We start from the raw sequence: 14,604 nt of genomic DNA on the forward strand, positions 1-14,604 counted from the left end.
AGACAACTATCATATGATCTCCCTGATATGAGGAAGTGGTGATGCAACATGGAGGCTTAAGTGGGTAGAAGAATAAATGAAACAAGATGGGATTGGGAGGGAGACAAACCATAAGTGACTCTTAATCTCACAAAACAAACTGAGGGTTGCCGGGGGGAGGGGGTTGGGGAGAAGGGGGTGGGATTATGGACATTGGGGAGGGTATGTGATTTGGTGAGTGCTGTGAAGTGTGTAAACCTGGTGATTCACAGACCTGGGGATAAAAATATATGTTTATAAAAAATATATGTTTATAAAAAATAAAAAATTAAATAAATAAATAAATAAATAAATAAAATTTTTTTAAAGATAAAAAAAAGAGAGTATTATACAAAAAAAATAAAAAAAATAAAAGTACTTTGGTAGCAAAAAAAAAAAAAAAAAAAAAAAAAGGATCCAATAATATACAAATTTTACTTGTAACCAGTCAGCTCAGGAAAAATAAGGGTCAGAAGCATTCAAGAAGACCTTTATCCTCAACACTTCAAAGTTTGGGACCATAGGTAAATATATACAGTTTAACACTGGCTATAATTGATATTAGGAAAATGATCAATTTATCCTTACCCCCAGAAATTATCTTGACATATAATGGGCTTTATATCTATTTATTCAAGTTTGGTACTACAAGTGAAGGTATGTCTGTCCACTCAAGATATGTTTTCACCCTTATCCCTTCATCTCAGTGCTTTCAAACAATTCATCCTGAAGATCATCAAATCTATAAAGGGATATTTTACACAAACCAACATCCTACCTTCAAAACTTACCCTCTTCCCTCAACCCCCATTTATCACCAGGAATTCTTTTCTATTTTTCTCATGGGAAAACAAATATGACTCAAACATTTAGTCCCCCAAGAGAAACTAATACTGGGCTCAGTATTGCTCTTATCTGAGACATCAGAAGGTCATTCTTCTTTGCACCTAATTAGCTTATTTCCCTTTTTGAAGAACCTAATACAGATTTAGTCTTTGAGGAAAGATTGTGCACAGAAATTAAGATAAAGCTCTCTGAATTTTTTTTCTCCTAAAAATGCATATCCTGTGGCTGAACAGGCAGATAGGAAAGATGCTTTTGAATTATAAAACTGCACCTGTCATGATTGCATCCCTCTCCCTAACCCACTTAACTCTGCTTCAGTGTCTGCTCTTCTGTAAAATATTTGTGTCAAAAATTTTCTTTTATTGAAAATATTTTTGTCCTGTTCTTTCTTTTTTTAAAATTTTATTTGACAGACAGAGATCCCAAGTAGGCAGAGGTAGGCAGGGAGAGAGGGGGAAGCAGTCTTTCCACTAAGCAGAGAGCCCCATTCTCTACCTGTTGAATGAAGTAACTGAACAAGATTCTCTCAAAGTTCTTTCCCAATTCTATACAAACTTATAATTCTGATCATCTTATTTATTTAATATGTATCTATACTTCTTTTTTAAAGAAGGGTATTCCCGGGCCCTGAATGACTGAGGAATATTTTATCTCCAATAGGAATGATACAAAGTTGGGTATTCATCCTTTCTGATGGAGGCATAATACTCCATAGTGTATATGGACCCGAGTCTTAACCTGTCTTTATGTAAGTGGCCAGATTCCCTACAGCTTTACTAATACTTTCCATCCTTTCAGCCAAAAGATACCTACAGCATTGAATGAAACCCAACTAAAATTCACACCCAGGTGCTTATAGTTTATCAATGTGTTTTGGTTTAAACTTGTTCAAGCAACATATGCAATGATATGCAACTTTCTACCAATGCCTTTTTTGATTATCATTTTATCTTCCTTATTTGTCTTTTAAGAATTTTTTCTAGGATTTTCTTATTCCTTCTCCAATTCATCAATTTACTTTCTTTTTAATTTTTTTTAATTTATTTTTATTTTCAGAATAACAGTATTCATTATTTTTGCACCACACCCAGTGCTCCATGCAATTCGTGCCCTCTCTAATACCCACCACCTGGTTCCCCCAACCTCCCACCCACGCCGCCACTTCAAAATCTTTAGATTGTGTTTTCAGAGTCCATGGTTCACCTCCCCTTCCAATTTCCCCCAACTCCCTTCTCCTATCTAACTCCCCACATCCTCCTTGCTATTTGTTATGCTCCACAAATAAGTGAAACCATATGATAATTGACTCTCTTTGCTTGACTTATTTCACTCAGCATAATCTCTTCCAGTCCCGTCCATGTTGCTACAAAAGTTGGGTATTCATCCTTTCTGATGGAGGCATAATATTCCATAGTGTATATGGACCACATCTTCCTTATCCATTCGTCCGTTGAAGGGCATCTTGGTACTTTCCACAGTTTGACGACTGTGGCCATTGCTGCTATAAACATTGTGGTACAGAAGGCCCTTCTTTTCACTACATCTGTATCTTTGGGTTAAATACCCAGGAGTGCAATGGCAGGGTCATAGGGAAGTTCTATTTTTAATTTCTTGAGGAATCTCCACACTGTTCTCCAAAGAGGCTGCACCAACTTGCATTCCCACCAACAGTGGAAGAGGGTTCCCCTTTCTCCACATCCGCTCCAAAACATGTTGTTTCCTGTCTTGCTAATTTTGGCCATTATAACTGGTGTAAGGTGATATCTCAATGTGGTTTTAATTTGAATCTCCCTGATGGCTAGTGTTGATGAACATTTTTTCATGTGTCTGATAGCCATTTGTATGTCTTCATTGGAGAAGTGTCTGTTCATATCTTCTGCCCATTTTATGATATGATTGTCTGTTTTGTGTGTGTTGAGTTTGAGGAGTTCTTGATAGATCCTGGATGTCAACCTTTTGTCTGTACTGTCATTTGCAAATATCTTCTCCCATTCTGTGGGTTGCTTCTTTGTTTTATTGACTGTTTCCTTTGCTGTGCAGAAGCTTTTGATTTTGATGAAGTCCCAAAATTTTACTTTCACTTTTGTTTCCTTTGTTTTTGGAGACATATCTTTTTTTTAATTTATTTATTTTCTGCATAAGAGTATTCATTATTTTTTCACTACACCCAGTGCTCCATGCAATTCGTGCCCTCTAGACATATCTTGAAAGAAGTTGCTGTGGCTGATATCAAAGAGATTACTGCCTATGTTCTCCACTGGGATTCTGATGGATTCCTGTCTCACATTGAGGTCTTTTATCCATTTTGAGTTTATCTTTGTGTATGGTGTAAGAGAATAGTCGAGACCCACAGAAAATACCATCCTCAATTGGAGAAAGCTTGCAGCCTTCCCACTGAGATCAGGAACATGACAAGGATACCCACTCTCACCACTCTTGTTCAACATAATATTAGAAGTCCTAGCAACAGCAATCAGACAACAAAGAGAAATAAAAGGTATCCAAATTGGTAATGAAGAAGTCAAACTCTCTCTCTTTGCAGATGACCTGATTCTTTATATGGAAAACTCAAAAAAAATCCACCCCCAAACTACTAGAACTCATACAACAATTCAGCAAAATGGCAGGATACAAAGTCAATGTATAGAAATCAGTGGCTTTCTTATACACTAATAATGAAAATACAGAAAGGGAAATTAGAGAATAAATTCCATTTACTATACCACCAAGAACCATAAGATACCGGGGAATAAACCTAACCAAAGAGGTAAAGGATCTGTACTCAAGGAACTACAGAACACTCATGAAAGAAATTGAAGAAGACACAAAAAGATGGAAGACCATTCCATGCTCTTGGATTGGAAGAATAAACATTGTTAAAATGTCTGTACTGCCTAGAGCAATCTATACTTCTAATGCCATTCCGATCAAAATTCCACCGGCATTCTTCAAAGAGCTGGAGCAAATAATCCAAAAATTTGTATGGAATCAGAAGAGACCCCAAATCGCTAAGGAAATGTTGAAAAACAAAAATAAAACTGGGGGCATCATGTTACCTGATTCCTCTTTGATTTTTTTAAAAAGATTTTATTTATTTTAGAGAGTGAGAGACCATCAGCAGGGGTGGGACAGAGGAAGAAGGAGAGTGAGGGAATCTGAAGGTGACTCTATGCTGAGCACAGAGCCTGAAGTGGGGCTCCATTTCATGACCCTGAAATCATGACCTGAGCTGAAACCAAGAATAGAATACTCAAGAAAATAAATCACCCTGGTGTCCTTTTGATGTTTCTATAAAAAAACAAAGTACATACATTAAAAGTATTATTCACCACGACCAAGTGGGATTTATTCCAGGGCTGCAAGGTTGGTTCAAAATCCACAAATCAGTCAATGTGATACAACTCATCAATAAAAGAAAGAACAAGAACCATATGATACTCTCAGTAGATGCTGAAAAAGCATTTGACAAAGTAAAGCATCCCTTCCTGATCAAAACTCTCCAAAGTGTAGGGATAGAGGGCACATACCTCAATATCATCAAAGCCATCTATGAAAAACCCACCGCAAATATCATTCTCAATGGAGAAAAACTGAAAGCTTTTCTGCTAAGGTCAGGAACATGGCAGGGATGTCCATTATCACCACTGCTATTCAACATAGTACTAGAAGTCCTAGCCTCAGCAATCAGACAACAAAAGGAAATTAAAGGCATCCAAATCGGCAAAGAAGAAGCCAAATTATCACTCTTCACAGATGATATGATACTATATGTGGAAAACCCAAAAGACTCCACTCCAAAACTGCTAGAACTTGTACAGGAATTCAGTAAAGAGTCAGGATATAAAATCAATGCACAGAAATCAGTTGCATTTCTCTACACCAACAAGACAGAAGAAAGAGAAATTAAGGAGTCAATCCCATTTACAAGTGCACCCAAAATGGTCCGATTTCATTTGTCTGCATGTGGCTGTCCAATTTTCCCAGCATATTGGGGAGGGTATGTGCTTTGGTGAGTGCTGTGAAGTGTGTAAACCTGGTGATTCACAGACCTGTACCCCTGGGGATAAAAATATATGTTTATAAAAAATAAAAAATTAAAAAAAAATAGACTCAAAATGGATGAAGGACCTCAAAGTGAGAAAGGAATCCATCAAAATCCTTGAGGAGACACAGGCAGCAACCTCTTCGACCTCAACCACAGCAACATCTTCCTAAGAACATCGCCAAAGGCAAGGGAAGAAAGGGCAAAAATGAACTATTGGGATTTCATCAAGATCAAAAGCTTTTGCACAGCAAAGGAAACAGTTAACAAAATCAAAAGACAACTGACAGAATGGGAGAAGATATTTGCAAACGACATGTCAGATAAAGGACTAGTGTCCAAAATCTATAAAGAACTTAGCAAACTCAACACGCAAAGAACAAATAATCCAATCAAGAAATGGGCAGAGGACATGAACAGACATTTCTGCAAAGAAGACATCCAGATGGCCAACAGACACATGAAAAAGTGTTCCATATCACTCGGCATCAGGGAAATACAAATCAAAACCACAATGAGATATCACCTCACACCAGTCAGAGTGGCTAAAATCAACAAGTCAGGAAATGACAGAAGCTGGCGAGGATGTGGAGAAAGGGGAACCCTCCTACACTGTTGGTGGAAATGCAAGTTGCTGCAACCACTCTGGAAAACAGCATGGAGGTTCCTCAAAATGTTGAAAATAGAACTGCCCTATGACCCAGCAATTGCACTACTGGGTATTTACCCTAAAGATACAAACGTAGTGATCTGAAGGGGCACATGCACCCGAATGTTTATAGCAGCAATGTCCACAATAGCCAAACTATGGAAAGAACCTAGATGTCCATCAACAGATGAATGGATCAAGAAGCTGTGGTATATATACACAATGGAATACCATGCAGCCATCAAAAGAAATGAAATCTTGCCATCTGCAACAACATGGCTGGAACTAGAGCGTATCATGCTTAGCGAAATAAGTCAAGTGGAGAAAGATAACTATCATATGGTCTCCCTGATATGATGAAGTGGTGATGCAACATGGGGCTTAAGTGGGTAGGAGAAGAATCAATGAAACAAGATGGGATTGGGAGGGAGACAAACCATAAGTGACTCAATCTCACAAAACAAACTGAGGGTTGCTGGGGGGAGGGGGGTTCGGAGAAGGGGAGTGGGGTTATGGACATTGGGGAGGGTATGTGCTTTGGTGAGTGCTGTGAAGTGCATAAACCTGGCGATTCACAGACCTGTACCCCTGGGGATAAAAATATATGTTTATAAAAAATAAAAAATTATAAAAACAACAAAAGTACGTATACCAAATAATATTTCAAATCTAAAGAGATTTTTTTAATTCTAAAAAAATAAGAATCAATTTACTGTTATTTAAAATATTGACTATGCAATTTGTTTACTTTCTTGCACTTAATATTCTAGAGAAAAATCTTCCTAGTGCTACTATAAGCTCTTTTATAAATATTTATTTTAGTAACTATTAAATTCCATTATATGCAAATATTGTAACAGATTTAAAACTAATATTTGGCATTTAAATTGTTCAGTTTTTCCACTGAAGAGTGTAATGAACATTTCTGTGCCAGAAATTTTTTCTGTTAAATAGAACTCTGTAAGGAGTACTATTGCACCAAATGATAAGGATCAAGATTCCTGATACATAGTTCAAAATGTTTTTTTTAATGCTTGAATCAGACAGTATTTCCTCAGCAATGTATGAATATATCTATTTCATTGAGGTTTCCTGGTTTTGATAATAACTACAAAATTCTTTGTAATTTAATAGGAAACTAATATATATTTTATCATATTTCTTTGATTTGTAAAGAAGAAATGAATATACCTACACACAGAGTTGACATTTGTGAATTCTTTCTTGGTATCAATTATGTATAGCAGGTTTTGAAAGTTTTACTGAATGGTTTGATCTTTTTTGTATTATAAAGATACAAACCTTTTGCCTCTCTATAACATTTTAATTACAAGTACGATTTATGTGTTCCTTTTGAGCAAATTGTTTTTAAGGACTTATGAGAAACAGACTTCAGAAGTGTCTTAACTATTGTTATGTTAACTGTTACTATTCTATACTCATTTCTAAGTTTTTATTATTCTTTTAAAAGTTCCGTCTATTTTTTGTTTCAAAAAAATTTTTTTAATGATTTTATTTATTTATTTGACAGACAGAGATCACAAGTAGGCAGGTAGAGAGAGAGGGTGAAGCAGGCTCCCTGCTGCGCAAAGAGCCTGATGCGGGGCTCGATCCCAGGACCCTGAGATCTTGACCTGAGCTGAAGGCACAGGCCCAACCCACAATACATATTATTTTTGTTTTTAATTTTTATTATTTTCTTTTACCTGAATTCCTTGAGTTTAATTTGGACATCCCTTTCTAACTTCTTAAGTTGCCTGATTACTTCATGTACTCGAATAAATAAGAGCAAATTTAATGCAATAGATGGCCTCTGAGTGCAGCTTTGGTCATACTACCCAACCCATACTCTGGGTTCCCATGATTTTGTTAATAATTTACTATCAATTAAATAAGAGATCTGTCAATAACCAATTTAAATTATCAACAGTTAACACATAGTTTTTAGTGCCTCACAGCTGATCCTTCTTTCATTTCTTTCAGGTCACTTCAGAGTCTTCCCTTCCTTATGATTCAATGGACCAAGTAAATGGCTCTGTGGTAACTGAGTTTGTGTTACTAAGACTTGTAAAGTCCTTGGGAATACAGGTCTTCCTTTTCCTTTTCTTCTCTTTGTGTTTTGTGGGAATTATCTTGGGAAACCTCTTCATTACGTTAACAGTGATTTTGGATTTTCGTTTACACAACCTATCACTCCTTCATTGACCTGGGGCTTTCATCTACCACAGTTCCTAGGATGATCTCTGATCTTTTCAGTGGTTGCAAAATCAGTCACCTTTAACACCTTCCACAACTGCATGATACAAATGTTCTTTATTCATGTCATAGAGGAGTTGAGATGGTACTGCTCATAGCCATGGCATATGACAGGTACACAGCAATTTGCAAGCCTCTCCACTATCTAACTACTATGAGTCCCAAAATGTGCATGCTTTTGATAGTAGCTGCTTGGATTACTGGGTGACTCATGCTGTGTCTCAGTTTCTTTTTGTCATAAATTTACCTTTCTATGGCCCTAATAATGTGGGGAGCTTTTGTTTTGATTTCCTTAGGGTTATTAAACTTGCATTTATGGACACTTAAAAACTAGAATTTGTGGTCACTACCAACAGTGGCTTCATATCTAGGGGCACCTTCTTTTTCTTAATTGTATCATACATCTTTGTTCTGATAATTGTCAGACAACATTCCTCAAAAGATTTATCTAAAGCATTCATCACTCTGTCAGCTCACATCCTGTAGTGGTTTCATGTTTTGTTCCATGCATGTTTCTCTATGTGTGGCCTTTCCCTACCAAGTCAATGGATACATTTTTGCCATCATAGACTTTGCCATCAGTCCCATATTAAATCCTGCCATCCATACTTTAAGGAACAGAGATGAAGGGGCAATGAGAAGGCTAAGTTAAAGAGTTGTAAGTTCTAGCGAGATGCCATAACAGACTTCACCAGTAAGAGCACGAGGTGAATGTCATGAACCATCAGGACCCTTATGACCACCACAAACACTATGGATTAAGGACAGTTTCATTACTGCCCTTAAAAAACTGAGAACTCTACATAAAGAAGGTATTGTATCAATAAACTTCACTTTCAAATAGAGCTGCAGTTATTTCTGTTAAGTATGAAAAATAAAGTATTATATATTCCTTCCTACCTACAATACTAAATGGCAATTATCATCAATGAGTACATTCAATTTTCATGTTTTTTATCTCTGTGTAAATACATACATGTATATATGGTTGAATTTTATTTATCAATATTTTCATATTTATTATAAGCATTGCTAGAAATCAATATTTCTTGTGGAAATTTTGTGGATCCAATGGATAAAATGTGAGTTTATTTGAACTAGCACCCATTAAAAGTCAAGAAAGAAATATTTCTCATCCTAATTATATTTTATGTTAGATAAATAGGCAGGCAGCACTATGCTACAATTCCTAAGAATTATTTACCGTCTTTAACTGTTAAAGTATTTTGTACAATGTTGCTTTAGAAAACACTCTACTATTTTACATAATGCAAAATTTGTCTATGTTCCGTTTTTTCCAATAGATTTCTATCATCCTTGCAGTCTTCCTCAAAGAATTTCTTGATTCACCCTAAAACAGTATCTACAATTATCAAAGCATTTTAAGGATGTTATTACCTAAAGAAAAGCATCCAACCCAGATCTCACCTTATATAATATACCTATATTTAATCCAGGGTGCTTAGGACAAAGAAGATGGCTGACATCTTTATTTTACTTGTCCAGGTAAAACTTGGGAAGCCGGTTGAGCCAAGGAGCATGACTGAGAAATCAGCTGGACACATCCCAATGAATGATTTAAGAAACATTAATTGTGGTGACTCAGCTCAGTTGTAGCTGCAGAATTGTAATTAAAGCTGCTCAAAAAAAAAAAAAGTAAAAAATAAATGACACTTTCTTTTTACTGGTGAAGGTATTTTTCCTATATTTTATCTGAAAGTGGTAATAAATGCTCTATGCTATTCTCTTTGTATAGTATCTAAAGCATTATTGTTTATTGTCTACTTAATCCATCCAGATTTTAATATTAGAACTTTATCTTTTTACTTTCACTATGACTCTTAAAAAAAAAAATAAAAAGTCACCTTTAACAGAGAAAGACACCCCCCCACACACACACACACAAACAGAGAAAGACAAATACTATATGATATCACTTATTGGTGAAATCTCAAACACAAAACAAATAAAAAACAAATTGACTTTTAGAGAGAAAAACCTGGTGGATGCCACAAGGCAGATGGGTGGGGTATGGGAGAAATAAAGGGGATTCATAATACAAACATCCAGTTTTAAAGAATGTAAGTCACAGAGATGAAAAGTATAGCATATGGAATAAAGTCAATAATATTGTAATAATGTATGTTGACAGACAATGACTATACTTAGTGTACTTAACATTGAGTAAGGTAGAGAATTGTCAAATCAATGTTTTATACACTTGAAAGTAACATCACATTGTATGTCACTATATTGGAATATAAAGAGAATTATGGGAAATATAGATATAAGGAAATAAACTTTCATTTTCACAGAAATACAAAATCACCCTTAGATTCAGTGAAGTACTAGAAATACCTAAGAAAGCTGAGAAACTGTGACAACAGCCCCTGACTCAAAAAGATTCTGTGTGTATCCTCAAGGGAAAACCTGTGAGACTATATGATTTAGTCTCAGTGCTCAAACTTCAGGCTGACTATTTCCAGATCTCCTCACTTGCCTCCAGTCAACTCATAACTGGCTCTTAACCAAGTGACTTACTAAGGAACACCAATCAGACACACTTTATTCTCTTGGAAATGTTTTGATTCAAGACAAAGTACAAAAAGGAAAATCTGTACTCTTCCTTGCTCTGAAAATTGTTCATCACCTTCCAGATATGAAGGAGGTGGGTGGAATGATGAAAGTGAAAGTAACCAGAGTGTAGCATTTTATTGACAATGAGTTGTTTCTATTAGTAAGAACCCATTGGCAGAATTCAATTGCATGTGCATCTTCAAGGAAAGTGGAAGGTCCTGTGAGGTCAGTTCAAATATTTAGAAGAGTTAGTATGAATATTAACAAGGATTGCCCTAGGTGTGTTATAAAACTTAGTATATGTTACATAAGTGTTCTAAGTGTTTAGTCCTTCTGAGTCTTTCCTTTCTATTTAATGATCCTTTTTCCATATAACCAGAAGCAGTGTTGTCTTACTTATCTCTTTCCATCCTTCCTACAATACAATCTGGCTTGGGATATTTCTTTCACATATAGGTGTAAATCATAAATCATAACTCACCCTATAGCTGTAGCTGGCTAGAGTTATGGAATTTCACATTTGAGAGCTTTTGGTCCAATGCGCTCATTGGTAAACAGGAAAACTAAGTCTTGGAAATTCTGAATCACATGCCAAAATCACACGGTAACTTTGTACTAAAATCCCCAAGTCTCCTGACTTCAATCTCAGTGAAACTTATGAGGACTTTAGGTATTTTTCTTTAAAGAGGGGTAAAAGATATTTAGGACAAACGTAACACCCTCATTGTTGAATTTTAAGTTAATTTAGTACATAGGGAAAGATTTTCTTTCCCTATAGCTGTAGCTGGCTCTTCATGAATGCTATAGCCAGTGTCGAAGACTCTGGAGAACTTGACTTCAATAAACTTAATCTTTAACTTAGAATCAATAGAATTCTTCTCAAACTCCTTGAGCCATTTTTGAGGAATCAGATATGAGCTTTGAAAGGATTACAGAGGTAGCAGGTCCCCTGTAACTGAGAATCCATCATCATCACTCACTCCTCCATAGCATACACTCAGGAAATGAGATGTCTTAACACAGTGAGCAAGAAATTCCTCTTGCTGAGGAGCAGCATATCTGAATTCTTGTTACCATGCTATAAAGTCTGTCTTTTTGTTTTACCAGCCATTACTGTTGGTATATTTCTTATGGAGATGTGAGTATCGAGTTTGTCCTCTCAGTGAAATGAAATGGTTGCAGTACATAAGTAATTAATGAAGTTCCACTATAAGTTGCATACTTTGATTCTTAAGAATGATCCTAATCAATAAGTGAGATCAGAAATGATCTCACAACAGGAATCCCATCCTCTCTGTTGTCAATGATCGCTAGATTGTATTTATTACTGTGCTAAGCAGAGGGAAGAGAGGGGTTATGCTTGTTTTATTATTTGACTTTTTATACGTGGAAATACAATTGAATTGCTAAATTCATACAGAACTTTGAAAAGAGTAATAGAGAGCATTAGTGGATAGGGCTAAATAATGGAATTGGGATATGAAAGAGAAAAGTGTAAAGGCAACACAATATCCACAATTAGGAAAATGTTGAAAATAAATACTACTACTCCCCAAGAAATTTGGTAATAACACACTATACTTTCAGATCTCTTTAGGACCCATCTATTTCCACATTACTCAGAATAAAATCATTTACATCATTTTAAAAAATCTCCCACATCCTGTTGACAAATGCCCTGTTCTTACTACTTTAACAATGGCTATTATGTATAGACGATTCACTGTTAGAAATTTGTATTAAACAATTGCACATAATTCTTCAATAATTCTGTGCTGTACTCATAATTATATACCTTAGGAGACATTCCAGAATCCTTTTTTTTTTTAATTTTATCTCCTATTAAACTCTTTCATATTATCTCTCATGTGATATTTTTTTTGCATTTTTCTCACTTTTCATTTTACCACTGAATCGCCTTTTATTATTTCCCTGTTATTTTTTATTCTATTTTTCATCTTTAATTTTATTTTGGATTAAATCTTTTTCTTCTAAGCACTTCCATATCACTAAATGGTAAGTATGAATTCCATTCTCTATAAGGCCTCACACCTTCTATTCTAGAATACTCATTTATTTTAACTTCTCCTAAGACTGGATCTCTACATCTGTCTTGGCTCTCACATTTCTATCCAAGCTTCTGAGAGACTATGAAAATTATTTTGGAATTCTGTCCCTCACTCATAACCTATAGAGTATTAGATTAGTGGGCATGTTGAGATCTTTTAAGCCAGTACATTCATTCTAAAGATGGGAAAACAGAAGAACAGGGAGCTGAAATTCTTGTTACGATTGTTATTTCTAGAATACAAGTAAAATTCATTAATGATTATTGGGGAGCCAGGGTTCCTCTATGAATCAGAAGGTGATAAATCTTACTGCTAATAGTTATCTAAATCTATTGTGCACTCGCTAAATACAAAAACTCTCCAAAAAAACTTTACTTTAACTACTTCATTTGAAATTCATAATAACCATAAGAATTGAATATAATTAGTATCCACATTTGTAAAAATAAGACTTAAGTAGGGACATTAAAATGTCCTCAGACTACATTCAAAACTTGTGCATTACAAATTGCCTCACATAGCAAAACTGTGAATAAGGATTTGTCTTAGTTTGTTGGAGAGGTTTCCAATGACCAAAATATAAAATTATCATGATGGGCTACAAAACCTCTAAGAGTACTTTTTCAAAAATGGATGTTGTAAAATGGTGCTATAAATGTAAAGATCACATAATATTGCATTTACTTAAGAGCTAAGAGAGTGGTTACAGAATAAAAAACTGTTTGGGAGCTCAAGGAAAAGGAGCTAAATGTAGGCTGGCAGTCTAGATGTAATCTGGCAGAGAGAATAGCATGAACAAAGGTATTTTATTAGGATAATTATTAGGATAAGTGGAAATACTAAGTAGACTTGAATAAGTGGATGATAAGGCATCACCAGGAAGAGTGTAAGATAAAATAGTAGGTTTAGATTGTGTGCATTTTGAAAGTGTTTGTGTAATAGACCACAGAAAGTCATTATATGAGTGAGCAGAATAATACAAAATGAGACTTTGAATTGGAGTCTAATAATTCTGACTTCCTTCTTACTCTATTCTCCAAGGTAACTACACAGGCTGTTTCCTGGAATGAATCAATAAGTGACACAAATTACTCCATGGTGACAGAGTTCATTTTTCTGGGACTCTCCAATTCTCAGGAATTGCAGATTTTCCTATTTGTGTTCTTTTTTGTATTCTATGTAGGAATTGTGTGTGGAAACCTTCTTATTGTCATAACTGTGGCCTCTGACTCCCACCTTCACTCCCCCATGTACTTCCTGCTGGCTAACCTCTCACTCACTGACCTGTGTCTGTCTTCTGTCACAGCCCCCAAGATGATTGCTGACTTTTTCAGTCAACGCAAAGTCATCTCTTTCAAGGGCTGCCTTGCTCAGATATTTCTCCTTCACTTTTTTGGTGGGAGTGAGTTGGTGATCCTTATAGCCATGGCCTTTGACAGATATATAGCAATCTGTAACCCCCTTCGCTACACTACCATTATGTGTGGCAATGTATGTGTTGGGCTTGTGGCAGCTGCATGGGGGACAGGTTTCCTCCATTCAGTGAGCCAGCTGGCCTTTGCAGTAAACTTACCTTTCTGTGGTCCCAATGAGGTTGATAGCTTTTATTGTGACTTACCTAGGGTTATCAAACTTGCTTGTACAGACACCTATAGGTTGGATATCATGGTCATTGCTAACAGTGGTGTGCTCACTCTGTGTTCTTTTGTTTTCCTAATCATCTCCTATGTTATCATCCTAGTGACCATCCGACAACGCCCTTCACACCAGTCATCCAAGGCCCTGTCCACTTTGACTGCTCACATCACTGTAGTTCTTTTGTTTTTTGGACCATGTATCTTCATTTATGCCTGTCCGTTCCCCATCAAGTCATTAGATAAATCCCTTGCTGTGTTTTATTCTGTGGTCACTCCTCTCTTGAACCCAATTATATACACACTGAGGAACAAGGACATGAAGACTGCAATGAAACGGTTGAGAAAATGGAATGTGAACTCTAGGGAAAAGTCTTAGATCTCCTGTAACTATAAGGCTAATCTAAGACAATGACATAGCAAAGTTGATGAATTATTTAGTAAACCTCATGAAAATCTTACCTCCATTTCCATATACATTAGTAATTTTCTAAGAACTTTCACATACATTGT

General features: G+C 35.8%; 1 protein-coding gene and 1 pseudogene across 1 annotated transcript; both read left to right on the top strand.

Annotated features, from left to right (window-relative positions):
• Positions 1 to 7,571: 7,571 nt before the first annotated feature.
• On the top strand, positions 7,572 to 8,463 carry LOC131835286 (olfactory receptor 4F6-like; annotated as a pseudogene).
• Positions 8,464 to 13,501: 5,038 nt separating this feature from the next.
• Positions 13,502 to 14,470, top strand: LOC131835287 (olfactory receptor 4F4-like). Its single transcript, XM_059179644.1, has one exon. It carries the CDS (start codon positions 13,553 to 13,555, stop codon positions 14,468 to 14,470), a length of 918 nt encoding a protein of 305 aa, XP_059035627.1. The 5' UTR covers positions 13,502 to 13,552.
• Positions 14,471 to 14,604: the final 134 nt, after the last annotated feature.

The sequence above is a fragment of the Mustela lutreola genome, chromosome 7 (assembly GCF_030435805.1).
Source record: "Mustela lutreola isolate mMusLut2 chromosome 7, mMusLut2.pri, whole genome shotgun sequence".
Taxonomy (NCBI): domain Eukaryota; kingdom Metazoa; phylum Chordata; class Mammalia; order Carnivora; family Mustelidae; genus Mustela; species Mustela lutreola.

What these genes read in the sequence shown, in the direction of transcription:
- LOC131835287 (XM_059179644.1), top strand. Translation starts at nt 13,553, where the DNA reads ATGGTGACAGAGTTCATTTTTCTGGGACTCTCCAATTCTCAGGAATTG.